General features: G+C 37.0%; 1 protein-coding gene across 11 annotated transcripts in view; it reads right to left on the reverse strand.

Annotated features, from left to right (window-relative positions):
• Window positions 1-27,580, reverse strand: part of BLTP1 (bridge-like lipid transfer protein family member 1) — a 121,622-nt gene that overhangs the window by 50,783 nt on the left and 43,259 nt on the right. For all 11 annotated transcript variants that reach the window (XM_068404325.1, XM_068404322.1, XM_068404318.1 and 8 more), the window contains 22 exons: window positions 26,045-26,221; window positions 23,563-23,691; window positions 22,557-22,676; window positions 20,201-20,478; window positions 19,158-19,408; window positions 18,435-18,693; window positions 17,172-18,015; window positions 15,748-15,818; window positions 15,100-15,273; window positions 14,656-14,776; window positions 13,652-13,798; window positions 13,140-13,267; window positions 12,500-12,702; window positions 10,345-10,542; window positions 9,700-9,911; window positions 9,223-9,374; window positions 8,416-8,566; window positions 7,147-7,299; window positions 5,647-5,887; window positions 4,150-4,298; window positions 2,558-2,777; window positions 1,492-1,650 (listed from right to left, as the gene is read on the reverse strand). In XM_068404325.1, coding sequence (XP_068260426.1) covers window positions 1,492-1,650; window positions 2,558-2,777; window positions 4,150-4,298; window positions 5,647-5,887; window positions 7,147-7,299; window positions 8,416-8,566; window positions 9,223-9,374; window positions 9,700-9,911; window positions 10,345-10,542; window positions 12,500-12,702; window positions 13,140-13,267; window positions 13,652-13,798; window positions 14,656-14,776; window positions 15,100-15,273; window positions 15,748-15,818; window positions 17,172-18,015; window positions 18,435-18,693; window positions 19,158-19,408; window positions 20,201-20,478; window positions 22,557-22,676; window positions 23,563-23,691; window positions 26,045-26,221 — 4,537 coding nt within the window. The remainder of the gene's footprint in view (window positions 1-1,491; window positions 1,651-2,557; window positions 2,778-4,149; window positions 4,299-5,646; window positions 5,888-7,146; window positions 7,300-8,415; window positions 8,567-9,222; window positions 9,375-9,699; window positions 9,912-10,344; window positions 10,543-12,499; window positions 12,703-13,139; window positions 13,268-13,651; window positions 13,799-14,655; window positions 14,777-15,099; window positions 15,274-15,747; window positions 15,819-17,171; window positions 18,016-18,434; window positions 18,694-19,157; window positions 19,409-20,200; window positions 20,479-22,556; window positions 22,677-23,562; window positions 23,692-26,044; window positions 26,222-27,580) is intronic.

Consider the following 27,580-nt stretch of genomic DNA (forward strand, 5'->3'; position numbering starts at 1 on the left):
ATATTGCTGAAACAGGTAACAGAGATAGTCCAATTCGTATTTGTAAAGCATAAAAATATTTCGTTCTTTTTGTCCTCCTTCCCAATGCCTTTTGTCTGTACTACATTCTATAGGGTACTTAACTCCTGCCTGAAGTGAAATAGTTTATAGGCTGAGTAGCCTATACCATCAACAAAGAGAAAGACTATCCACAGTTGCAGATACTTACTTTAGCTTTCAATGTGCTATAACCTTCTGGGCTTCCTTAGTCCCAGTGCAAGATCCACTAATTAGATCTCTATAGATTAGTCTCTAGCCAAATATGCTCTTCATACAAATGACTACGGGCAGCCACTGCCCTGCGGTTGCTCTACTCGCAAACAATCCGACTTGCAGCACGAGGGCAGAGCGATGCTGAATCGCCTGCATCTTGAGCTGGACTGGACTCAACCTCCATGAGACAGAGTTGCTCTGCCAATGTAAATTAATCCTGATTCTTCAAAACTCAAGCTTACAGCACTTATCAGATAGCCATGACTTCACACCTCCACAGAAAAATGGTTTGGATAAATCTGTATCCGAGTTAAAATCACTAAGTCTAATTTCAGGAACATGAGCTTGTGAACAAACTGTTACCGTTTCAGCAGGAAAAAACAGAGCTTTTATGAAAAAAAAAAAAAATTGAAAGCTATACTTCTGCCCTATGATTCTTTTCGCAGAGAAACACATTCCAGTTTACAGAGGAGCCACCCCAGATAAGCACAAAGATGTTTTGTAGGATCAGACTATTTGTTCAATATTAAAAACAAATTAAAACAACTTATTATTGCTAAGATTAATACATTATGGTTGAAAAACTCTTAATAGAAGAAATATTCAAATTTAGTTAGTGAAAATTAAAGATACGCACACATTTGGGGATTATGAATGATGACAGGCTTACTAAAAATAATAAATAAGCTGCAATAAGTTGTTACATATCTGTTTCTTTAATACCCTTAAGACTTACAGTAATGTGTATTTTCTTTTCTCCATTTCCTTACACCAACTGACCACTTCCCATCCCTGAATAACATTACTCTCATAATAGATGTTTATGTTTAGTCTCAAAATTGAACTGAGAAAGAGCAAGGATTCCAATGCACAACATTTTCATTACAAAAACAGCATATGCAAATTCCATTAAAAGTAACTAACGAAATCCAAGGAACTCTGCAACTAAGGATGATTCTATGGCTTAGCTTTTTGCAGCTACACATGGCTTCAGAAGCTACATTTACAGTTCCAAATGTAAGAAAAAGCTAAATTTTTCGAGGCAGGGTGAGGGAAATGAAAACAACTGTTTTGCTTAATCACATTTGTTCATTTTCTGGTTTCCTGAGAAGTCCCACAAGTAGTATTTACATCTGTTGAACTTAAGTCACTTGCTCAATTACTTTCAGAAAGAAGGTGGTTAACACATTGGAACAGCCAACCCCAAATCATCTCAAATTCAGCTGTAATTAGCAATACCTGTTGGAAGACTATTGTGTCCAGATTTGGTGGCTGGACTTTCTTGTACTACACTTCCTCTGTTGCCCACAGCATTTGACATCCAGTTATAGAAACTCACAGAAGATGGTTCAGACAGCAAAGGATGTTCAGATAACATGTCCGTGGCCACAGTATTTCCTATACAGATAAATCCGAAGCTTTAGCATTTGTTGTTTCAAAGTCAGCAAAAACCAGGAAAGCAGCATAGTTTTACTGACAATATCTATTCACTATTAAAATAAGCCTAATCCTCAGGGTTTATTCCAGTAAATTATGTGTCAAGCAGCACTACAGGTGCTACCACAAAAGTTACACTATGACGCTAATGGATGTTGCACTACAAGTGTCTTTGCATTTGTTCATCTCTACCATTAGAGGAAAGAAGTCATTAAGAAACCAAAATACCTTTTTTCCTGAATATTTCATTCCCTGACAGCAAAGGAGACAGGTTTCAGAGAAAATGCTGTATCAGACTTATTTGTTTTTCTTTAGATAAATTATAACAATGCACTCCCAACAATAATATGGAACATAAAAATTTCAGTGTACCTATTTCTACATACATTGAAATTCTATATACAAACTTCTACAAAACACATTTTTTCTGCAGACCATTATTAAAAATCCACAAGTTATTATACACGAACAAAGTTACTGGAACATTAGTTTTAGTCCACTTTTTTTGTGTGGTCAAGAAAAAATGACAAATACAAAATCATCACTTCATTTCCTTATTCATTCAAAAAGACTCAATTAATTATGTATTATGCTCAACAAGTAGTAAGGTTAAGTAAAAGGAAAATATTTTATTTATTTTGTTAGCTGTCATTTCTTTCAGTGATGTCCTCACTGTTTGCTTCTAGAAAATGGTATGGTGATGTCTAGGAACTAATATTAAAAATTATGATTCTTATTTGGGGGGAAGGAGGGGGGATCTTAAACAGAAATGGTAACTCCTAGTGAAAATATAGTACCTTTTCTAAATCATTAAAATAAAATCAATCCTCCCTTCCTCTCCCTTTAGCTTACTTATGCTACATCATACCTGTTCTTGTTAAAGAACTACTTTTAACTGCAGTTGTACTTCTTTGAGGAGTCCCTTCCAAAAGATTATGCAGGCTAGGAAAGCTCCCAGTAAGGTAGCTGAGCAGACTCTCTTTTCTTGGACTTTCTTTGACTGCTGTTCCAGAACGGCCAACGTGCACTGGTGAATCTGTAGCTGTATCTCCGCTAGTGTAACTTAAGGAATGATACGGATGGATACCCTTGTGGAGAAAACAAAGACACTAATGAAGTAATGAATTTTACGTGTAAAAAGGAAGCTACATTTGATCTGAGATCAGAACACAGTAACTATAAAATTCTCAATCCTGCAAACTTTTGGACAAGTAGCACTGCATTTGGGGCAGGTTATATGCTATACAGGTATTGTGCATAAAGGTGCTATTGCGTTCTCAAGTATTAAAATAATTTTATGTGTAAAAACAGTTTAAAAAGCCAAACAAGGAACAAATGGAACTGCAGAATTCACCTAAAACAAGTTTGCAGAAGGAATAGTGCATACCACTGGATGGAAGCCTCATTTGTATTTGGTCTTCGTCTGAAGACCAAATCCCTTCCATCCCTAGTATAAAGGTAAGTGCAGCCTCTAGGGAAGGTGAAGAACAGAAGCTGGGGTCTTCTGGCACCAAGAGGAAGGCTCCTGGTCCACCTGAAGACTTAAAACTATGAAACAGGTTCTCTGCCCTCAAAACTGAGGAAGAGCTAGATGTGCTTTCAAGCAAAGCACCTGGGCCACTTAACCCTAAACCACACAAGACCACCAGGGGGGAACAGTGACAGTAGCAGGCGACTATCTGCTAGAAGGGACAAATGCACCAGTATATGCTGGGGTCTGACCAGCTGCAAAACAGCTTTGCAAAAAAGGACCTGGGGGTCCTGGTGGACACCAAGTTGAATGTAAGGCAGGAATGTGCCCTTGCTGGGCTGTCCAGCCTGGGCTGCATTAGGCAGTAAGTGGCCATCACGTCAAGGGAGGTGATCCTACCCCCTTACTCAGCACTGGTGAGGCCACACTTGGGAGTATTGTGTCCAGTTATGGGACAAAAGAAAAAAAACCCAAACAAAAAACCCCAAAGCCAACACACAAAACCAAAACAAACCCCCACAAAACCACAAACATTCACAGATTCCTTCTGTTCAGAAAGTAGAGATAAAAATAAAATCTTGCAGTTTTTCTGAACAACTTGTGGAATAAAAAAACCCACACTAATTTTAATACAAGTTACTGGAGAGTTTTGTCAATTTTGTATAAGGATAGTTAAATTCTCATTTCTGCTTCCATAAATAAAGAGCCAGAAAAGTTAATGTACTTCCTTAAATGATGCACATATATATTGTTTTTAAGCATGGCTCTGAAGTTAATTGGCAAGAAAAACAATAAACAGATGTAGAATAGAGGCCAATTGATAGAGCACTGCTTTTATAAGTTAAGGAGTATACTTCCCATGTGTTACAATTATAGGTAGTTATAGTTACTTTTTAGACAAGCATGTATTCATCTGCAGCCTACAGAATTGCTTCTAAACAGGCCAGCTACAAACCAGTTTCCCCTCATGCATGGCACCAAAAACTTACCTTTATTTTCAGAACAGAATCACTGTGTGTGTGAGTCTTGGATAATTTTCTCATGATCTCAGCACCAGTTACAGGCCCAGAAGAGCCACCAGCAGGTGGAGGGCGATTAGCTGTTCCTTCTAGGAGCATGGTATGCTCACTGACAGTAGCTGGAACCAAGCAAATAATTTTTCTCATTTATATATATGTGAGCAAACAAGATTATCTATTATTAGGTACATTTATTTACAAGCAGTCATGAACTTCCAAATTCTGACACACACCTACACACAGCTGTCTAGGGAATTCAAGGGAATTTTAAGACGAATAAGAAAACCTCAGATATAGCCCTACTGGATTTTGTTTCATAATCCAAGAACAAATCTTTTTGTCCTTCTAATGTGATACAACTGTTGCTCTGTGCTACACATCAAAAGGAAGTTGCCGAATTTCACTTTATTTTGCTGACTCTGGCACAGATGATCTTTTTTTCAATTAAGATGCTTACATTTGCATCAATTCCATCTATAAGTAAATCTATACAAGGCAGCAAAGTTGCCACTTCCAAAATTCTCAGTGAAAAAATAGAAGAATATACACAGGGCAAAAAAAATAAAATATTTCACTGTTCTAATAGTCTGTTTCTGCTCAACCAAAGCAGATATTTTAGAGGAAGAGACAAAAATTTCCATCATATTTTATGATTACATACAAGTTTCATACACAAACATCTTCAGTTTTGCTGTCTTTAAGCTGATAACTGCTGCCTGGCTTCTAACAAAAGCAGATTCTCCTCCTGATTTTTTTAAATTATTTTTTCCTCAATGTTACATAATTCTTACTGGAGAAAAGAAAAACAAACATTGTATTTCTGAGAACAGTAACACTGTATATAGGTGCTACAAACAAAAAAACAAGTCAATTCAAGACAGCAAATAGGAGTGCTGCAACAACATGTATTTATTTATGCCCTTCCTTTCTGTCGTTCTTACTTAAGTCAGCTCTATACCAAATACAAAGCTAAATCAGTAGCTTATGTTACATTGGCAAACTTATAAGCTAGCAACAGAAATCTACCACATATGAAGTAGTAAAAATGAGGGAAAAATTTTTTTATGAAAATATGTCTTCACAAAGAACAAATAAGAAGGTAGGTTTGAAGCTATACCTGGGGGAATTCATAGAATTGCATGTTACAATTCTTAACTAAGGTCATAAACTGCACAACAAAATCCTAATTGCAAGCTAGCAAATAATTAAGTTGACATATTTTGTGCAGTAAATAACAAGACAAAGCATGTGAAGAAAGAGAAGTCTCCTGCTTTGTTTTTCCCCAAACAAGTAAGAATTATTATAATACTATAATTAGGATTATCAGCAGCTGCTTCAAAATGAAGACGATTCTAAAAAAGATGACTATAATGTATTCAAGCGTTAAAACTAAAGAAGATACAAATGCTATGAGAGGAGGTACTTGTCCCTATGAACTTTCACGGAGACAGAACACCACAAAAATACCTGCATCAAACTCAAACTCTGCTCCGTCAGCGCTTGTGTCACTCTGAAGACCCCCTCCGTTGTCTAATCCAAGTCCATCCTCATGCTCGTGGCAGGCGTTTGTTTGCAATTTCACTGGCTGAGCTGGTCTGTGTAAGCTGACTCCTTTAAAAGCTGGGGTCACCACAATGAACTTCATCCACTGCCTTGCTAAGGCAACTAGACCTTTCTTTAAGGTTACTAAGGCAGGAAGGCCATCACTCTTAAAAAAAAGAAAAACAAAAATTAAATGCATAGCAGCATTTAAAAGTAAACTGGGAGAAAAAAAAAGTCGGAACTCCCTTAAATCTTTGTGCTCAAGAGGCTTATGACAGAAACATGCTGGCACCACATAATGTCCATTCAGATACAAGCAGCCATAGTGCTAAGAGATAAAAATTACAGCTTCATTGAACACAGTAAATACATTCATTTACATCGCCTGAGGATCTAGCCTAAGGGGCCAAAAATAAACAACAGGAAACAGGTTTATTAAATATGAAACTAAAAGTACTTGAAGTAATTATAAGGCTCTGAACTATGGACTAAAATTCACAACAGCACTAGACTGACTGTAGAAATAGAACTGAAATTACAAAGATGAGGTTTTTTCCATTGTTGGTAACCAGTATTTGAAAACATAAATTTGAGGCAAAAACTAGGGATTGTTTTGATTACAAATTGTGCTAAAGAAAAAAAAAAGAAAGCTTCTTATTTTGAGCACAAATCAAACAGTGCTATTTAAGCCACAAATTGTGCTATTTCTGATCACTGGGCTCGCAGCTGAATACGTTGAAAAACGTAGTGTTTAAATCTGACAGCTGTGAAATTGGATTATGAAAATAACACAAGATCAGGAGCAAACACTCCTCCTTATGCCTAATGTTTGTTCAAACAATTATTTACCACTACAATCCAGACCATTTACATTCTAAAGCCACCAAGAAAAAAGATTAGATTCTTAAGCCTTAGAGTTTCTACAATTCTTGCTCTTTTCTTAAACTGTCTGCTTTATCCAAGTATTTCTAAAAGACATGAAAACTAGTTCTGAAGGAGAGAATTTGGAATAAGCTAATCGGTGCATGCACTTGCCTTAATAATTGAGATTTATTCAATTTTAAAACTACAGATGCAAGTTTTTACTACTTCGCTGTTATCTTTAAGAAAAATGGAGTCTGATAAAAAGGCCATTAACAATTTTTAAAGCACATCTTTTTGGTTTATGATTTCTCATGTATTTACTAATAAAATAGCTCGATAAAAATCATGCGTATACAGAGGCCACAACAAAAAACAGCAGGTATGAAAGCAAATGAAGTGAGAGAAGCCATATCTACTTATCAATTTAAGGATATATATCAGTTTGGGTTATATTTTCTTGTTTGTTAACTTCCCTTAAACAGTTACCTAATTTAAGACATTAGAATTTGTACATTTGAAACTAACACACTGAGTTACGTCCATTTTTACAGGGTAACTCACCATGGTGGCATCCTCAATAATGGAGTAATTTGCTTGAAGAAGGTAATGGTGCAATATATTACACAGTAAACAAGAAGGATTTTCTTGCAAGAAACGAGCCACTTTGGTCAGCCTGTTGTACTTGCTTCTCAGAGGAAAGTGCACACTTTTATTCTAGATTAAAATGTAACAATTTTTCACGTATGAACATACTGGCAAACAGAACACACACATAAACCACAAGATTTCACCTATGGTATCACAAACTTCTAACCCCATTTTGAACTTCTGCAACAGAAATTTTCCCCATGGATACCTACCTTATTTTAAATAGTGGTATGTGAAAAATCATGCTTGATGCTTATTTATTTATATGAGGTAGTAAAAGAGAAGGCTGTATTCAAATCACAGACCTTGTAAAGTTACCTCTGGATTAACGGACATATGCACAGCTAGCTGAGATTTTTCAAAGAAACTGTTTATTCCTAAACCAGGCATTTTTCTAATTTGGTTTAATGCTAAAAAAAAAAAAGGTAGGAAAAGAAATAGGAAGGGAGGTAGCAATAAGAGACTGATGCAAAGGATGATTTTGGGGTACAGCAGAGAACTAGCCTGACACTAAACTCGTCAATCTTACAATGCAAGACAGGATCTCAACAACGGGTGTCACCTCAAAACCTTCCCACTAGATGGTGCAAAGGAAATGAGCAGCAGAAAACTGCCCCCACACAAGAAAGCTCCTTAGCAAATCACAGGAACACCCCATTTGTCATAAAAGCTCTACCAATCCTAGTTTTCAACAAAAAATGTGTCTATTTTGTGTTTCTTGTGAGAATGTTTCACCCTTGCTATGCTTCTCCTCCCTTCCTATTAACAAGTGGGTCTAATAAACACAATGACTCAATACACTGCGGGAGCACAGAAATTCACATTTTCTCCCTCAATATTTCATGCTTCAACAGACTTTTGTATTTCATAAAATATACCAGACGCTACAGCTATATTTCTTACTCTTCCCTTTCAAAAGGCAGAATCTCCAGTTATTTTACCTGGAGACGCACTCCTGTAAAAAGCGCAAGACTTCCTCACTAGTAACAGCTGAATTTTTTTCCACTGAAATTTAGATTGTGTACAAAAAGCACAGGTAGTGAGTTCTTGTGACCAATTCCGGAAGCAAAGGCTTGTAAGAGGTGCTATACGCTTGTCAGTGAAAAGATCCAGAATCCCAAACAAATATATATTACACTGCTCTCTTCTGATACACCTGTTGATTTAATAAAGGTCATTTACCTCTAAAGCTTCTGTCATAATGCAACCCATAACAGCACAGATTCGCAGGGTCCCTTCAGTTTCTAGTTTATTTAATGACGATTTCACTTGGTCAATGGGAACAAGCCAAGCACCAACTGCAGGCGTTGCAGTACTCAGGAGGTTCAGCTGCCTATTGAGAAAAAAAAAACAATTGGGTATTCACATTTCAGCAGCACCAATTAGCAAGATTTTCTAATGCTGTTATGAATAACATTGAAATAGGTGGACTATGACAGAACAATGTTACAAAGTAACAAACACGGACTTATTACCCAGAAAATTAAAGTTGGCAAAAAGTACCCAAGGCAGGTTTTGTTTTACTTGCTCACACACTCATGATTCCATCCACTCTTGCTACCGCTATCCCCTCCTTTTCAGATTTGTATTCCTTACTGAACTCATACAGTTTGAAATCCTCATCACTGACTGAATCCCACATTAACTGTTACACAATACATCTTGAAGGACTTTTGCTGAAGGGCTGAGGCAAGAATATTCATACGTTTCAGTCTCAGTGGAAGTTTTTTGTTGGTTTTGGTTGTTTTTTGTTAACCTTTCTTTTCTTCTTTTAATCATATCTAACTCAAAATTGTCTAGCAACACTTCCATGTAAATGACAACAATAAAAAAATGAAGCAAGAGTTACTGTGATATATATAAAATCCAGAATTTTCATTTCCAGAGAAGCTTCAGAAATTACTGAAATTACATTTAAAATCTACAGAATACAACTGCAATTTAACAAAGCAGAATTGTCACTTTCTTTTAAATCAGGTAAAATTATACCTTGAGAATATATGGGCTGGAGAGCGCACATTGGTAGGGGCTGCAAAACTAAACCAAATTTCTTTGATTGTTAACTTCATGCTGCAAGAGTCAGGAGGAGGAGGCATCAAAGGTATATCTTTCTTTAGATCATCAGATTCAACCCCTTCATCCTTAAAAAAAGAAACACAAAGTCAAAAGTGAAACTGTTTTCCGAAGTGATTACACTGACAGACACTAACATACCACACTGTGCTCATAAGAAATAGCTTCATATGCATTTAGGCAAAGAAAAATAAACTAATGCTGTCCACCAACTCTCCCAAGACAATACCAAGAGACCTTGCGGAAAGCTGAAAGTGTGGTGTGCAAGTAGACAGTATGAATTCAGTTGGCACAACAAGACATCTGTTAAATTGTCAATTTTTCATTATGAATGTTAATCACTTTAAAAAAACCCAACCCAAGACCAATCATTTCTACATAGTGTGTATGTACCTGCTCATCTGAAACTGAATTTCCATTAATATCTGAAGAGGGACTTATTCTATCACAAGGAAGGTTATCGTCAGACACATCAGTGTTATAACCACTACCAGTTGGAGAATCTGAAGAGTTATTTGATGCAAGCAATCCACCTCTCTCTGTATCTCTTGATTTTCCCATGACTCCAAACGTGTTATACAATACTGCTCCAGATTGTCTTCCTCCTATAAAAGCACATACCAAGACTGTAAATGTTTGCTGTGCATAAACATCTATAAGTTATGTCCCATAGAAAAGATCTGCACTTAAGAGGAGAAATACATACGATTTTGGTTAAACAAGATGCATTATCATTTTAGACAACAATTTATCACTACAATTTTTATACAACAATTTAACAGCTAGTTGTAGAGCTTCTGATAGTTGTTCCAAGTAGATGAAGAGTACACACACTATTGTAAGTGGCATTGATTACTAAAAGTTCCTTAATTATATAATCTACTATGTCATATAATTTATTTACCACAGACACGTACTATTAGTATCACCTATAGTCAGCAATTTCTAATCAAATAATTGCTAAACTAGAACAACCTAACAACAAAATCGTTAGCAGTTTCATAAAACAAAATAATATAAAGCCTATATAAGCTTTACCTTTTATAGTTAAATTTTCAATTCCACACTCGAACATTATCCAACCCCACTTCTCTTGGCTCGGACCAATTCGAGTTACATCTGGAACAGCTTGTTGATCTGTTTCATCCACAAAAGCAAACTCATCCAACTCTTCCAAAGTAAAAAGAACTTTTGATTTCCCAAAAGGAATAGCTGTTATTGCACAAGTTCCAATATCTGTGAAAACAAACATATTTACCACTTTGTTACAAAATGAAAAAAACTTTACATCTTCAAATAGCTCTCTGCAGTTTACAGTGTTTTGGGAGTGTTGTCCTTTTAGTATTCCTCAAACAGGAGGAGGGAAGAAAAAGAAAGAAAAAAAATAAAATTGAAGCATGATCAAGAAAAAAAAGCAGCATAGAAAGAGGAAGAAAAACCTTGCTCCTGGTACAATAATATGAGCATGGTCATTTTTAAGTCTGGAAAAAACAAGGACTGAGCAACACAAAGTTAGAGCTTAGAGACATTTCCAATCCTTACACATGTGCCTTCTTCATGTTTTTGTAGAGTCCTGGTTCCAAAGACATGTGTACAAACAAACTCTTCGGATTTTTATCTGAAACAGGCAATCGGCTTGAAAGTACTTTACCAAAAAAATCTGTTCCTAATACCTAAGGTTTAATAGCAACAAATGACAGTGATACTGACAGTGCTCTTGGATAATATGTTTTAGTAAAAACACATTTAGTATTAACTATAGCATACTTGAAGGATATTTAGAAGGAAAGTTCTAATTTTAATTCAAAGACTGCTTTTTGGTTGGAAGCATGTCTATGTCTGTGATGGGAGGATGTAAAGCGCTAAGTCTCACTGATACCTAAGAAAATACATACTCAAGCAGTTCTTAATTCATGATGATCTTTGCTGTCTAAGATCCAGGAGGGTACTATGCCACCTTGATTTCTTTGATGTTAGGATGTAGCTTAAATATAAATCCGTTCTTCTAGTGACATTTCTGAAGGAACTTTTAAAATAATTTTATACCTATTGCCTATTAACTCACACACAGAGCTAAATGTCAAATATCTGAGGAAAAAAACTACACTAAATCAATTTATATCCCTTCCAATCCTCACTCTCTGCCCTTAACTTATAACTGCAATCACTTTTGAAGTACACTTGAAATGCTAAAATCCTCAGAAAAAGACATTTCTCAAACCTTTAAACATAAGATGATGAGTTTTCTTGGTTAGAATTCAGAAATTACTTGGCCGCTTTAATGTCTGCGGCATATCTAAGACATGACACTACTGCTAAGATTCTACCCATAACTAAGTAAAAATGGAGTTAACCATTTTAGTCTTCTCTTATTGCTTTTGTTTTCCTCCAATTTCATTCGCTCACTCATTGCACAGCAGTGGGTTTTTAATCATACTTGCTTCACAGAGCACTTCCTCATGTCCTAAAGATTCCTGTTCTTTATGGGACAGAGTAAAACATGGCACTAACTGGTATAGATTCCATCAAAATTGCATCAGTTTTAACAAAAACTGCCTCTACTTTTGGTCATCTTCTCCAGGTTAGCTTTTCCAGGATCAGGAGTTCTAGCAGCTGAATTTAATTCATAGCCACTTGAAGGAATTTCCTTAACACAAACAAGACAGCAGACAATTGGGTAGATCTCATTTTCAGCTTTGTAGTTGCTATAGTTAAAAATCTACAGCTTGTCGTGCTGAAATTGCCAGTACAACAGACACATTATACCTATCTTGAAATTGTTAGAAAGCAGTAAGAAAGCAAATAAGCATAATTCATTCCCTGCATCAGGTGACAAAAAATGGCAGCTGAGAAGAGATCACCTGGGAAGAAGGAAGCCCAGGCCTGAAATTTTACCAGTGCATGTCAATATTGACAATGCAACACATCTGCCACACAAACTGCTTAGAAGATCATCTTGATAGTTTTCACTCTGCGTACATTTAAATCTAGCACTTCAGTAGATTAACAGAAAATAATTCAGAGTAACTATCCTAAACTTTAGAGTACTGCAAAATCTCCAGGTTCAAGTGTCCTTTTATCTGTGTTGATTAAAAAAAAACCAAACCACACAACCAAACTACAAGATCAAGGCCAACTACAACCACTTGCTTCTATGAAAACTGACGTTTCCACGATTTAAAAAAAGGCTTACCTGTTGTATCAAGGCCTCTAAGTTGTCCATGAACACGATGGATGTTCAATTTAGCAGCAATTTCTTTTCCTTTTTCTGCTCCAGCATTGGATCTCAGTGAGCCAGAAGACTGGGGCTGCATTTTACTGGTTTGGATATAACGATCAAATGTGACAGAATTCCTCCCAGTTTCTGCATTGTTTGAAGTCTCCTCAACTATACCCCTTTGAACATAAGGGAGAAAAAACAATTAAGCAAATCTCAGATAGACATATTTAATTTGATTATTTTTGTTCAAAATTTTAAGTGGCATTGGCACAGCAGTGTTAAAAAGAATTCTTTGTAAGATAAAGGATACTTACACATTGGTAGAAAAATACTGAAAAATTTAATTTTAAGCTGCATGACATATTAGTTTTAACTCTTTCTTGCTTAGGTTCCAAAATTATTCCAGAAGGGTTCCTCTACTTCTTAAAGAAACTACAATTCTAATTACATATTAGATGTTAATTTATAAACACAGAAGACACGTTTGATTGCTTAATCAGTCATGACAACTTTTTCAAATACTCTTCAGAACTGCAAAAAATTGGCATCACTGTAAATCTTTTGACTAACTGAACAAGAAAGAGCCACAAATAGTTATACGTATTATTCTTACCTATTCATACGAACTTGCGTAGCAATTCTATCAAAGCACAAAGCTACTAATGAAACATGAGTCACGGTTTTGCCAGAAGAAACCCCTGGGGATTCATCAACAGATGCTTGTAGTAAACACAAGTTCACCTATATGTAAAATTCCCCCAAAGAGTAAAGAAATTTAGAAAAACATGTTACATTAAGTATACATCACTAATTTCTGATAAAAAAACCTTGTCTTATACTTCTCAGTAAAATGAAAAAATAAAAGATAAAACCGTCATGCCTAGAAGATGTAAAAACGTAACTTAATGACGTGGCAGTCAGTCATCCCTATAAGTGGGTGTTATTTAACTTGCATACCTCCCATAATAAAATTGAGCAGCTCCAAAACAGTCTATCCTGTTAAACATTAGTTATCTAGCACAAATACATAGCTTAACTTAAGCTTTTGGGGAACTCATAGGGATGCAAAATAAGGGTAATTTGTCAGGCACATGTTTACTAGTAAGCTAAACAAAAACTTGTTACCTTTGGTACAGTAACGTTGGCCTGAAGACCTTTAATTGTCACATTATCTTGCTTAAGTGAGAGACTGGTCTGTGCTGGTCCCTGGTTTGTTGTTCCTGTAGTCGTAGTGTCTATTTTTGTTCCTCTAATATCCTGCTTTGAAGATAACTTGGAGGAGGAAAAAAATAATTTATTCTCACTGAAAGTCAGAACTTCTAAGCTAAAGAGTAACAGCACAGTTTATCAGCACTGAAGCAGCAAGAGATTCTGACCATTTAAAGCTCAATACCATGATTTCTAGAACAAGGACTGTAGCACTTACAGATACAGTAGGTCTAGATCCTTAAGAGCAGCAATGTCACTCTCTAATGACCAGATTTCACCTGGAAGTTTGAGTTCTACATATATAAGTTATATAGAACAACGTACTATGAAGTAAATAATTAGTGCCCATTACATTGTGAAGTCTAAGAAATCATAAAATATAGATACAGTCATTAGCTTGGACAGAAAGAACTCCTAATTCTGTAGAACTACCATACAGTTCTTTTCAAGCTAAATTAATTATTAGGGTATCAGATGAACTGCAAAAAAACCCCACATGCGCTTTCACAGCTTAGTTTGAACTTTCCTCTACCTCACAGAGTCTATCTCCCTAACTACTGTAAAACTATAAATTATGTATTGCTGATACAAATATAATACACAAGAATATCAGTTACAGTAATTTCTAAAGAACAGAATGCATGATCTCATGCAAATTACTGTAGCTACTGACTAGACCGTCCAAATTAGAAAAACTTCAATACTGTAAGAGAGATTTCTGGTCACTGAAAGACAGTATATAACTGTTGATTATAAACATGCACGTACATTAGGCACAAGATAAAAATAAATATGTATTCCAAATTAATACAGCATTTAGCTACCATATCTCAAAACGCTGAATTCAATTAAAACTTTTACTATGTAAAATATAGAAAACAATATTCTCTCAAATCTTTGTGCATTTTTCTTGTTCTTACATTTTCCGAGAAGCTCGTTTTGCTGTTCTGTACAGCATCGCGGAGAACTTTACAGTGCAGATCATCAACGATTGCTGCTGGGTGTCGAGAGCTAGCACAATGCACCATTGCTTCTATATACCTGCACGAGGAAACAAGTCCACAACAGACCATTTAAACTTCCAGTTTCACACGACACACCATCAATAATGTTTAATTCACACTACAGAGAAAAAAATTAAGCACTGACAGACATCAAGGGCACTTCCCAGGCCAGCATAACATTCTTCTAGCTTCTTCACAGGAAATGCAGAATTACATTCCCTGGGTACAAAGCCCTACTGTTCCATCAGTCACCTCATTCAATCCTTTTAGCTAAACCTTTGCTGAACAAAACAGCTCTGATTTTAGACAATTTTTAGCATAATCAATTAACACTGTAGTAGTAAAAGTAAAATTAATTACCTGTCCAGTGCCTCTGCTACAAGAGGAGTGAGAACTACATCTACAGTTCCTTTTACTTCTACTATTGCCGTTGTCCGTGTCTGGAAGACAGGGTGATCCAATGTCCATTCTTCTGTTATTGTTTCATCATCTGTGTTTTCTGCAGACTTCTTTTCCAGTGGAGTATAAGGTGTACTAAACAAGTCAAATACAGATTAATAATCTAGGTTTGTAAAAGAAATACGAAAGTGTTCTGGTATCATTTTAATTCTTAATAAAATGCATATAATGGCAGGTTTCTTCCACCACATAGTTTAGAAAGCACAAAAATATAACCCCAGGGCAAGGTCCTTCCCTAGATTCAAGTTTAGGTTTCGGCAAGGCAATGGACAGTTGCCACAAGAACCTCCCAAATTAATTTAAGCTGCAATTCGTAATCTTGAAAACCTACAAGTGAAATAATTTAATACTTTCATGGTTACTTGCTTTTTGACCAAAACCAAACATTTTATCATAGAATACTCTGTTCTAAATAGATCTGTGCTGAAAACTACTACTACAAAACAAATTTTGGAAGGGCTAGCAAGAGCCAAAAATATTTAACAAGAGTATCAGGAAAATCTTACTCTTAAAACATATGCTAATAATGTCATGCAGTACTCAACTTACTTAGATGTTGATCCTGTAAGCTGCATGCCTCTGTCCAGTAACGAATTAGCCGTGAGACCCTGTTTAACAATCTAAGATAAAAGTGCAAAGAAATTTATTACCATCCTTCTATATATGAAAAAAAAAATACCCAAGGAATCTTCAAATAAAGATTCTCCTTACAGTTTTTTTTCTTAAAAGAATCCCTCATATGCAGATTCTCCAATATAATATACAGAAACTCCTACGTTTATTTTTTTAAATGGCTTGAGATATTAGATTACGAAGTTTTTACATAGATAAATAGTGACTAATTGCTTTAAAAAAAGACTTCAAATACTAATCTACAAAAGGCTTGCATGAACACAAAGCTTTTGCTGCAGTGATAACAAATTAAATTCCAGAGCTTAGACACCGATGTCCTATCAAGTCATCTTCATTATTTTTCATGAATTGCATTTCTGCTCCTTCCTTAAGCACGTATAGTCATATGACAGATATCACAAGAAAAAACAAAAAAGCCCATTTAGAAAAATCATTTGCTAAATCTGAGTTTCACTTTTACTTTGAAATAAAGCATTTATAGCCCAGATTATAATTTTATCAGCATTAAATATCAGCCCCGCACTTCAAGAAAGATGTTGAGGTGTTGGAGCGAGTCCAGAGGAGGGCGACCAAGCTGGTGAAGGGTCTGGAGGGTCTGACCTACAAGGAACAGCTGAGGGAGCTGGGATTGTTTAGCCTAGAGAAGAGAAGGCTCCGAGGTGACCTTATTGCAGTCTACAACTACCTGAAGGGAGGCTGTAGTGGAGTGGGAGTCGGCCTCTTCTCCCGGGCAACTAGCGATAGGACAAGAGGACACAGCCTCAAGCTTCGCCAGGGGAGGTTCAGGTTGGACATTAGGAAGAATTTCTTTTCAGAAAGGGTTATTAGACATTGGAATGGGCTGCCCAGGGAGGTGGTGGAGTCACCATCTCTGGATGTGTTTAAGAAAAGACTGGACATGGCACTTAGTGCCATGGTCTAGTTGACAGGGTGGTGTCAGGGCAACGGTTGGACTCGATGATCCCTGAGGTCTCTTCCAACCTGGTTGATTCTGTGATTCTGTAAATGTTCTGCTACTGAAGTTCTGTGTAACATTTTAAACAAAATTCACATATATATCCTTCAGCTGCATATTATTCAACAAGTAGCATTTTTAAGTGCAATGACAATTCAGAACACACATCTTATCCACAGAATTCTTACTACATCGTTTCTTTTCCACGACCTCCCAGCCACACAGCCCATGATCTCAAGTCAGAAATCCAAGGTATTCCTTAACTAAAAGCAAAGAAGCTTCAAGCTTCTCATAGCTTTATTAACACAACAGGTGTACTAAGCAATTTTAACTTGTTTTGAATTCTTATTCCTTTCTCTATTCTTTCTTCCTCCATCTTCCATACCTTAAAAGTTGGGACAGAAAGTTGCTCAAAAGATGATGAACTTTCTTCACTCGTTGGCGTGTCAAGGTCTAAAGGGCGATGTAATGAGGACTTTGAAGTTCTTTTGTTAGTTGGGTGCTTTACTGACCAGTTGATCACCTGGAACTGTGTAAGATAATTTTGGTAACATGCCATCACAGGCTGCTGGGAAGTTATTTGCTCACTTTCCACAGCCTTCTCAGATTCCATGACATACATGTTCTCAGCATGCTCATCTTCTCCTCCCAGAGCTGAAACAAATGAAGTCTGTGAAGGATGAGTCTTAATTGGCAATGTTTTAACATCTTGACTAATTTCTCCGTGGATTGTGCTTGTTAAGGGCCCTTCCACACTGTGATAAATAGACCCTCTACTATATTCAATTTTCTGAGCTTGCTTTTTTCTCTTCTTCCTCCCTGGATAAGTTCCTGGACCTTCATCACTACTTATTGGCTCAAACTCTTCTGCTGCAGAAAAATAAGCTTCACTATCAGCCATTGACATACTGGAATCCATCGAGCGATACTGGTGAAATGAGTTTGAATCTGCAGATGGAGTATATGGAAAAGAACCAAAGCTCCTCCTCTGCTTTGGGGAGTCCAAGACATTTTCATCACTGCGAGACACATCGCTGCTGAACTGCACACCAACTGCAACAGGCTGCTTGTCTCCGTAGAATGCTGCCGTGAGGCTCTTGGTGCTCCCTAGCCGGGTGGAGCACACGGACGCTTGCCGTTTCAGTGGAGACCTCAGGGGAGACTGACCAACAGGCCTTTCTTGGTTGCCAGGGGATGCAGGGCTGCCCTCCGCACCCTCAACTGCAACACTGGAAACAAAAATTAAAGGTTCATTTGCTTATTTTACTATTAATGCTTCTCTCTTTACATTATAGAAGCTGTCAAATGCTTCAGTGGTTCCGTGACTTTCTATTAGCATACCAGTTATTTTCATAATACTGATTACATTCTAAATTCTGCCACTTGTTAGTCCACTTGTCTACATATAGAGGATGTAAAAATGAACATTAATGGCAAGCGCTGTTGTCTTACATGCTGGATTTTCTACCCATATCAGGTAATCACCCCCCAATAGGGACCCAAATTTGCATTCAAACTAGGAAATGCATTTCAGCAGTACCATTAGAAAATAACCAACGCTGTATAAATTGCTAAATATAAGGGGTTTTTTTTGTCATAACACGTTCAAGAGTCGAATTATACTTCTATCTGGACAGATAATACTAACCTTCCATGACCATCTTCCCTTTTTCCACCAGACAAGAACTCCTTCTGTCCCAAGTGATCCTCAGTAGTTGACGACGGGCTGTCCTTCTCACCTGCAAGCAAGGGAAGTGCAGCACTAGAACTGCTCGTTTCCTCCGAAGACGATGAGGAGCTATGGGAGCGCAACGGCACTTGCAGGCTTAGATGTTGTGCTTTTCTTTCTATTTCTACACCCATAGATCTGCAATCCCAATCTTTTCGCTTTACACCATTTGCTTTACCTAGGATCAGAAAAGAAAAATTGAACTTCTGATAGCACAACTGCAATGGTCTCTTCCCTGCCCACTGAAATCAAAATCCTTATTAAATAAAAGCCCTAGTTTTGAAATGCATACACGTACTAGCACATTGTACTGACACAAATGAATAAAATCATAGCAGCAAAGCATCAGATTGCCTTGGTAGACTGCTTTCTATGTAAGTACAACAGATGCAAGTCAAAAAACTTCTTTTTACTCAGAAAGGAGTTGCACATTAATATAAAAATTCAGCATATGAAAGTTTGCTCACTACTTTCAAGCTACTCTTTGCTCTTAGAAGGGCCCATGCACTACAAGACCTCTCGGACAAGAGTATAAGTACTACTCATTAACTAGAACTGGAAAGACTATAGATACTACTGTGCAGTTAAGAAATTACACTGTTGGTCAAAATAGAGTAAAATTACAGTACAATGCATTCTCACCATCTAAAATTTTAGGAATCTCCTTAGTAATTATCCATTCTCCTGGCTGCAGTAAAGACTGCCCATAAAACATATCAGATTCTGCACTTGTACTTGAGAAAGCAGAGCTGCTTGAAGGTGTCAGTTCCTCAAGTTTGAAAAAATCTAGTCCTGTTAATGTGCCACCAAAGAATCGACAACCACCAAGACAGCCACACTTGTTCTTGCTTCTCTTATTCCTCAAATTATCATCAGGCCACAAAAACCACAACCTATACAAAGGCAGAAAAACAGAAAACAAAACAAAAACATGACCATATCAGCCTTAGTACATTTAAATTCAGTGAAAACAAGATTAAAAGATATTCCTCTCTTATATGTAAGCCACACATATATTTCACCCAGCACGAAATGCGTACGTAAGATTTGTACCTGAAACACAGCTGTCAGACATAAAATGAAGGATTAGCTTCAGAAATGAGCAAATCACAAATGTAGATGCAGTGCTCATGCAACAGTGCTCAGGCACAGATTATGTCCACCTGCCACAATACATGCTAATAGTAACAACCCTGTTTCTCTGCGTGGAGGCAAGCACTGCAAACACACTCCACACTGGTGTATGTTGCTTATGCCAGGTAACTGCTTCTGCAGAGGTAACTGCTCTTCAGGGAGAGACACAAATCACAGTTACATGTGGCATCTTGTTCACAGCTGCTCATCAGCTTCCTCAGGACTCTTAGGCCTGTTTTCAGCCCAGCCTGAGAACAAAGGGCAAATTTGATTCCCTCCTCTCCCTGATCTTCATTTTGAGGGATATGGGAAGGCAGAGGGAAAAGTAAGTTTTGCCAAAAATCATACTATTTTGTATAGTCCAAGTACATTCAAACCACCAACTCCATAGCTAAGCATTCAATATACTTTAAAAAAGTTCAAGAAATTGTAATCTATGTAAGCAAAAAAACCCTCAAAAACAAAAAAACAAAGTTCCATCTTTAGATGAATGTATTAGCTTACACCCCCCAAAAAAATTCCAATGCATCTCCTTCAACCGTATCCCTTACCTCTTAGTTCGGTTATCATGCGTTTCTAAGAAATGTCTCTGCACTTCATGTTTAGAAGGATGATCTGCAGCTAAAGCGATGTCAGCAGTGATGAGCCCCAAGTTGACAGATCCAGCTTCCAGCCAATATGCCCTCCTTAATATTGGCTGAAGACCAGTTCTGCAATTGTTCACCTGCTCAACATATTGTCTCAGTTGAAAATCTTGAATAGCAGCACTTACACCTTCTCCAACAGACTGGTTGTGGAGGTTGCAGTTTGCAATACGTACAGCACCCATCTGAAAACATGATTTAAAACATGAACTCTGATTAGTCATGAGTGAAACAAAGAAAGGGTAGCCTTAAACCAGTTAACGCACCACCTACTACATTCCAGAAAGATCTCAGTAAACCATTCTCTCTAAAAAAAGACAGAGAACCAGTTTTATGTGCACACACGCACACACAAAAGAAAGCAAGCTTAGAAATTAGTTTCAGCGAGTTTTTAAATAACAAAAATAAAATCTCTACTTAGAAGTCTCCTTTTGTAAAGGGATCAAAAAAGAAAGCTCAACTTTGGACAGATGTTGTAATGAATCTTTAAAAAAATTAAATCATTATTAAATTCTTCACTGTCATTTAAAAACCAAGAAATCAGAAACTTGCAAAATCGGATATATGATTTCCTATGATATATATCATTCTATGTCCTTAGACTAAAACATTGATTATACACTTTGAATACAAAGCTCTATTAACTCTACAATTAATAAATACCTCAGTGAGAGAACCATGTTAAACACTGCAAAACTCAAGAAATCCCCAATCCTAAACCTAAGATCCATATGAATTATGTTATAGTAGCCCTTACATGATCATGCTCTACTTCTTGTATTGGCGTAACTCTGGTAGTTTTGTTGAACTGTAGGTTGCCCCTCTCCTATGGAAAGCATTGGTACCGGCAGGAGCCAACCCTCTCCAAAGAGGAACCAGAAGTTCTTGCTTTACCTCCGCACTTGCTGTGAGAACTGGTCACTGAACAACTAACCCACCTGCCCATACAGTATCCATCCTCTCTGACACTGGTGTACACTGATAAAAGATGACATAGCCCTGCCACACATGCTTAGCCTTCAAATTTCAAGTAATCTGAAGACATTGGACCAAGTTTCCTGCACAGCTTGAGTCCTCTCCAAAAAGTCACCATGAAATACCTGAAATTTCAGATCAAGCTTTCAAACTTTTCACAGGGAAAAGAAGGAAAGCTGAAAAAACAACCGGGCTGTGGAAGAGCTACCCAAAGGGTTAATATTAAATTATTACTTCTCATCTCTGTCACAGACTATAAAGGAGCACTGGAAACCTTTTTTTTAAATTCAAATGAAACACATTCAGAATATAAATTTCTAGAGTGGTTCAGGTTATTAAGTTGCCTTTGAGAATAGTGCCATTTATATTTATGCCAGCAAACAAAGTTAATATTTGTCATGGTGCTTTTTAATATTGGACTCAAAAGAATGTGGAGATTAAAATACATTTTTTTTTTTAGTGCCAAAAGGTAGCAAGCCATTCAAATGACAAGGTACCATGTCATTTAAAAAAGTCTAAAATAAATACCACTTTCCTTCAGTTAGATTCTTGCTCATAATGTGAAGCTGTCCCCAAAACCTTACATGTTAAGCCTACCTTTTAAAACCGAATTTATTAATTGACAGCACAACTACTAGTCACTTTTACCAGCCCAGCACTTTCCTCCTTTTCTGCTGTTACCATAACTCAATTGTCTCTTAACTTATATTTTGCTCTATTGAGTAAATTATTCCAGTTTTCTCTTGTGTGGTAGGATAATGGAGAGATTATCAGCTCTTCTCTCACATCCTTTTTTGAACAGAGGACACACCATGCAGTATTCTAGGTTCAGTCAGGCAGTGGCACTAACACTTCTCCCATCTCTACCAAAAATATAACTTAATTCAAACAGCTGCGTCACATAAGACAATAATGAGTTATCAATCATTGACTTGTATGCAATCCATATAAATCAGTTGTAAATTTACTAAGGTAGAGCACACAGAGATTTATATAGTATTTATTAAATTTTTTTACACTAATCCTGCAGTTTCCACTCTTATTTTGGCAGACATCCACTCCTCCTTACTATTTTCCAAGATCATTAACAGAATTACTAAGCAGAAGCCAAACTGACCTACTCCCGTCCCGGTCCAAGCCAACCTTTTATCACTTAAAAGTTTCAGAAATCCTGCTTAGTCCATTGTGTGTAAGCAAGCAATACATTCAGTAGCTATTCTATCAAAAAATTCAAAGAACTCTATTGACAAAGAAGTATTTTAATTGCTGTTAAGAGAAATATTTTTACCTTTATATTGGTGGCACAGCCATGTTCTACCACATACAGATCTGCTCCATCCATGGCTAAGCGTGTCATAGTGTACTTTAAGTCATCAGATGTTGGGCATGGCCCAGGGACACAGTTCATCTGAAGAAAAAGGAAGAGAGAAAAGAAAAAAGATTTAAATGTACATTAGGAGTTTTAGTTTAATTTGTGCTTATGCTTTTATTTATGTTCTGTTGAACAGAGGCCTAGAACTACAGCAATAAAAAGTTTCTGTGCTGAGGTTCATTTTCACTAGTGCATGTTTAGTTCTTCTGACCAGCAACAACTAGGGACCCAGCTGGCTCTCCTGGCTTCCACCATCAAAAGGCAAACCAAGTCTGCTGATAGACATCATCACAAAAACTGGAACAAAACAGTGAGGATGCCAAGAGATGAAATCCAGGAATCATACTTAAATATATGGTAAGCTTTCTTCAGTCTTCAAGTGACTGTGCATGTGGATTCCAAGAGACAAGCACCAAAAGAAGAATCCACAATGACATTATGATTAAATAAGAGTCTCATGTTTAAAACAAACCAAGAATTCTAAAAAAAGTGCACAGAAGCTATAAGCTGTCAGCTTAAGTCTCCCACCAATGCACTGTTGCATCACCAGAGGATACAGGATGAAAAGTACCATGGAAATATGCCAGGAGCACAAGGGGAAGTATGACCTTTGTCTCTTGAGGGACACTGGAGTATGCCCTTTGGCTCTTAACGGTCACAGCAGAGGTAAGAAACTAGGCATGACTTCTGTGGATACTGTTTCTCAAAATAACTCAGAGCACCAAAACCATTGTGCACATCCACAGGAAAATCCAGAGAGAATCACTTTTCTTTCTAAAAAATAATTAGCTATAATTTATCAAAGGGAACATCTCATCTGACCATATACTCCATGTGTCTTGATAACTCTAAGGTTGATTTCTAAACTGTTCCAAAGAACCTGTGCATATATAGTGAGCAATTAAGACGGATGAAAGGTTACCTTCGAGTCACAAAACCGACGATCAATTCCATGCTGGCATATTATTACAGATTTTGGCCTTTCCAGTTCAAACTCCCGGCACACCACATGAAATACAAAGGTCTGGCCCCATTCCAGAAGACACGCAAGCTGTAAGCAAATAACACCACGTTGTCTAATAGTAAGTACACAAAATGAACTTTCGGCATTCAACAGAGTACTGAAAGAACATCACCTAAGGCTAAGAGGTGAGCAGGAGTGAAAACAAACAAAAAGACCCCACCATAACCTTCTGGCTGCATTACCTTGCTTACACATAGTCTATTTCATGTTACTCAAGATTGATTTTTATTTTTCTGTGTGCCACAACATGCAAGTCTGTAGGTTTTCATGGATAACACTATGACATTAAACAATTTCCTAAATTATTTCTTAATATAAGGAAACAGCTTTTGCTATTATAGTCAATTGAGAACTTCGTTGTGAAGACAGAGCTCCCCTTATTTTACCTCAAAAAAATACCTCGAAATAATCTATTACCATTCATAATTAAATGTCTGACTTCCTTGTATGTAAGTAACAAAGGTACATTTAGAAAGCATAGGAGAAAACGGGCTAAACAGAACACTGCTGAATCTCGCTGGACCTCATAATTAGCCTATGGTTGATTTAACTCTTTTATATAGTTAGCTCATTCATAAAGGAAATGATTCATGACTGTCCATCTCTATTATGAGAGGGAAATGGGTTTTCTTTGGCTAGCCAAAGGAAAGGGCAGTTAAAATCAGCAGTAATTTAACTGGAATTTAATATAGCTATGACTGTCCTGCACAAAAGTTCTCCTCCTCCCTTTAGTGTTGTCCCTTCACAAATTCTTGCAATACATCACACTATGGGAGGAAAAAAGCCAATGATCCTGAAAGACAAATTCAAGTTCTGCTCCATAGCAGTGCTGACAACAAAAAAATAAAAATAAAATAAAAATCCTGTATGAAGCATACAACTAAGAATGGCTTTGTAGGGGAAGAAAATCCTTAAGTTGCATCAAGCATTTAGAAATGCTCTCTAACCTTAGAGTACTTTGAATCAACTAGGTTTAATTTTGAAGCAAAGAGCAGTGGAGTAAATACTATAGCTTATCTAAATCAGTGGTAGCATTTTGGGAAATACCGGCACAAAAGTCTCTATGCGCAGCATGAAAATGTATCTGGAGTCTGTTCTTTAGATTTACTGAAATTGCTTGTATGCCTTATTTTGACTGTATTTGCTGCAGAAGTCTCCTAATGAAATATGCGTTTAATCCTAGAAAATTATGCCAATTTTTAGAGGAATAAGAGGCTGTAGAAGTGCCTTAAAACAATTAAAAAATAAATAAACCAAACAATAACTACTAAACAGAATTTATGTACTTCTCTCATGTCTCAGAATATACTGACAAAGCAACCTTTTTTAAAGATCTGGCAGCCTACACCAGAAATAAGTGATCTGCCTATTGTATACTTGGAACCATTATTGTATCTGGAAAAATAAAAGTAACATCAATGGCAAAACTAAAAGGATTAGTGCTAAGGCTGACCTAAGAAAATCCAACACTGTGAAAGCAAACTATATTCCAGTGGGACGAAGCATCAGAATTTATGCACTGAGCAGCAAGACTGAGCCACCAGTGACTCTCCTGCTGAGGCCTGCCCATACTACACTCCCACAAATTATCTCATTTGTCTCCTACTTTAAAATGTGATTTTGTGCATCGTTTTCTATGGAAAGCCAGAACTTTACCTGCAAGCTAAATTCTTGCCAGATGCTCAATTTGATATCCTTATTGCTGGCAGCATCCCTTCATGCTAATACCTACATATCTCCAAGAACCTTACAGCTGAGGGATATCAAATGCCTTTCAGACTGCAATCACAACTGAATACTTCATTTGTCCTTCCCAGAGAGTTAACCAGCAGGGGTAACAAACCTGCATCTCCAGAAGTCAGCATCACAAAATAAAAAGTAACCTCAGAGGAAGTCACAGACAACTAAGTCATCTCATACTTATACCTTCTGAGTAGATTTTTGTTTCTCCTCTTCATCATGTTACCTAGTTTATGGCTTAAGGCATCCCAAAACACCAGTTCTATTTACATAGAAGTATTATTTACTCTGCAATTAAACCAAGTACATTAACATACAAAGATATAACATATATGTGTTTACATGTGGCGACAACAGTATTCGCTACCAATTTGTTCATGCTCTGTTACCATCATCCTTTTAAATTCTCATATAACACTAGCCACCCTAGATTTAAGATGAATAACAGATTCAGCTCATTTGGCATCTCTTATCCATTTATAAAAATGATTAGATTTTCAAACTAAAAATTAAGGTTACTTAAGGCACAGCTGCATCCAAATTCAGCTGCGATCACACGCTTTCCAAAAATCCACGCTACACCAGTTTTACAAGAAAGAAGAAAGGTAATACTTCAAAGCGAATAATTTCTAGATGGTACCTGTGGTGCCGTTACTTTGGCTGTAAGACTTCCAGCCTGTACATCTATCAGCCATGCATATTCTAAAGTATCACTGCCAGGAGGCAGACCTTCTGCTGAAAACATTGCATGAGCACGCAACTGCAGACCTGACAGGCTGATGTGACCCTCTCGAAGAACTTCATCCACTGCAGGTCGCTGTTAAGGACAAGTAAGTTAAAGTTAATGTTTGCAAAGAATACATCAATAGAAAGGGCAAAAACTGTGTAGCCAGAGATACTTCATTACGCATTCATCTTCACCTCTTAAATCCTGTTGACTTTTGTACAGCTAGACAGTCCCAAGACCTCAGCATTACCCACGCAACAACATATATGCAAATCTTTTGGGGGTAGAAGGAAGTTTATCTAACCCAAGTCAGGACAAACTCATAGGACAACCAAAAAAACCACACCCACAAAAATTTGATATACACAAATCTTCCAGCAGATTTGGATAACATAACTGGAAATTCATAGGATGGAATTTTTCATTACATAAAGGTTCGTATGTTCAAACTGTAATTCTCATCAGCTTCAGCTGCACCTTCTGACAACTTCATTCAATTGAAAAATAAGTTCTACAATGCGGATACTTAGCTCCTGACAAAAGCTATGAGGAAAATGGAATTTTATCTGCCACCATGCTGTCACTACATCCAATTTCTGCAGCTCTCTCGAAAGACAGCCCTATTAATCCCATATAGATTATGCATCTTCAATTCCTGTGACTTCACACCATCGCTTTCTTCAGATTGCTGCTAAAGACGGTCGCAGTGTTGCAACCAAAACCCAAATTGTTTAGATTCTACATTCTTGATAGGATTTCTTCTTTACTAATCAAGAGGTCGACAGAATAACATCTCAAAAATTTGAGGGCTAACGTGGAACCTCCTAAGATGTCATCATTTAACTTTTTGCCTTCAAGAAAGTTCATTATTTCTTCCAATTCTTTTATCTATTAGTCAGTCTACAGTCACTGGTTATACTTAAGGTACTTTTGTGCTTGTTGCACACTGGATCCAAATTTGGAAAGATTAAACAAGCATCAACCAATTCCTTTCATTATCTTACTAACATAAGAGTAAAAAAAATAGGGTGACATGCATCTTCACCTGCACACAGTATTCCAGTTTTCAAACACTGGAATGTGTGTAAGATAAAATGGTTTTAAACTAAAAGAGGGTAGATTTAGATTAGATATTAGGAAGAAATTCTTTCCTGTGAGGGTGGTGAGACACTGGCCCAGGTTGCCCAGAGAAGCTGTGGCTGCCCCCTCCCTGGCAGTGTTTAAGGCCAGGTTGGATGAGTCTTTGAGTAACCTGGTCTAGTGGAAAGGTGTCCCTGCCTGTGGCAGGGGGGTTGGAACTAGATGATCTTTAAGGTCCCTTCCAACCCAAACCATTCTATGATTCTATGATAAAACTAATGTAAATTTTAAATCATACAGACCATTAGCAGCAACTTATTTCAGGACACAGGGATTGAAAACAATATAATCTGTAAATAATATAATCTG

The sequence above is a fragment of the Nyctibius grandis genome, chromosome 6 (genome assembly GCF_013368605.1).
Source record: "Nyctibius grandis isolate bNycGra1 chromosome 6, bNycGra1.pri, whole genome shotgun sequence".
Lineage (NCBI taxonomy): Eukaryota > Metazoa > Chordata > Aves > Nyctibiiformes > Nyctibiidae > Nyctibius > Nyctibius grandis.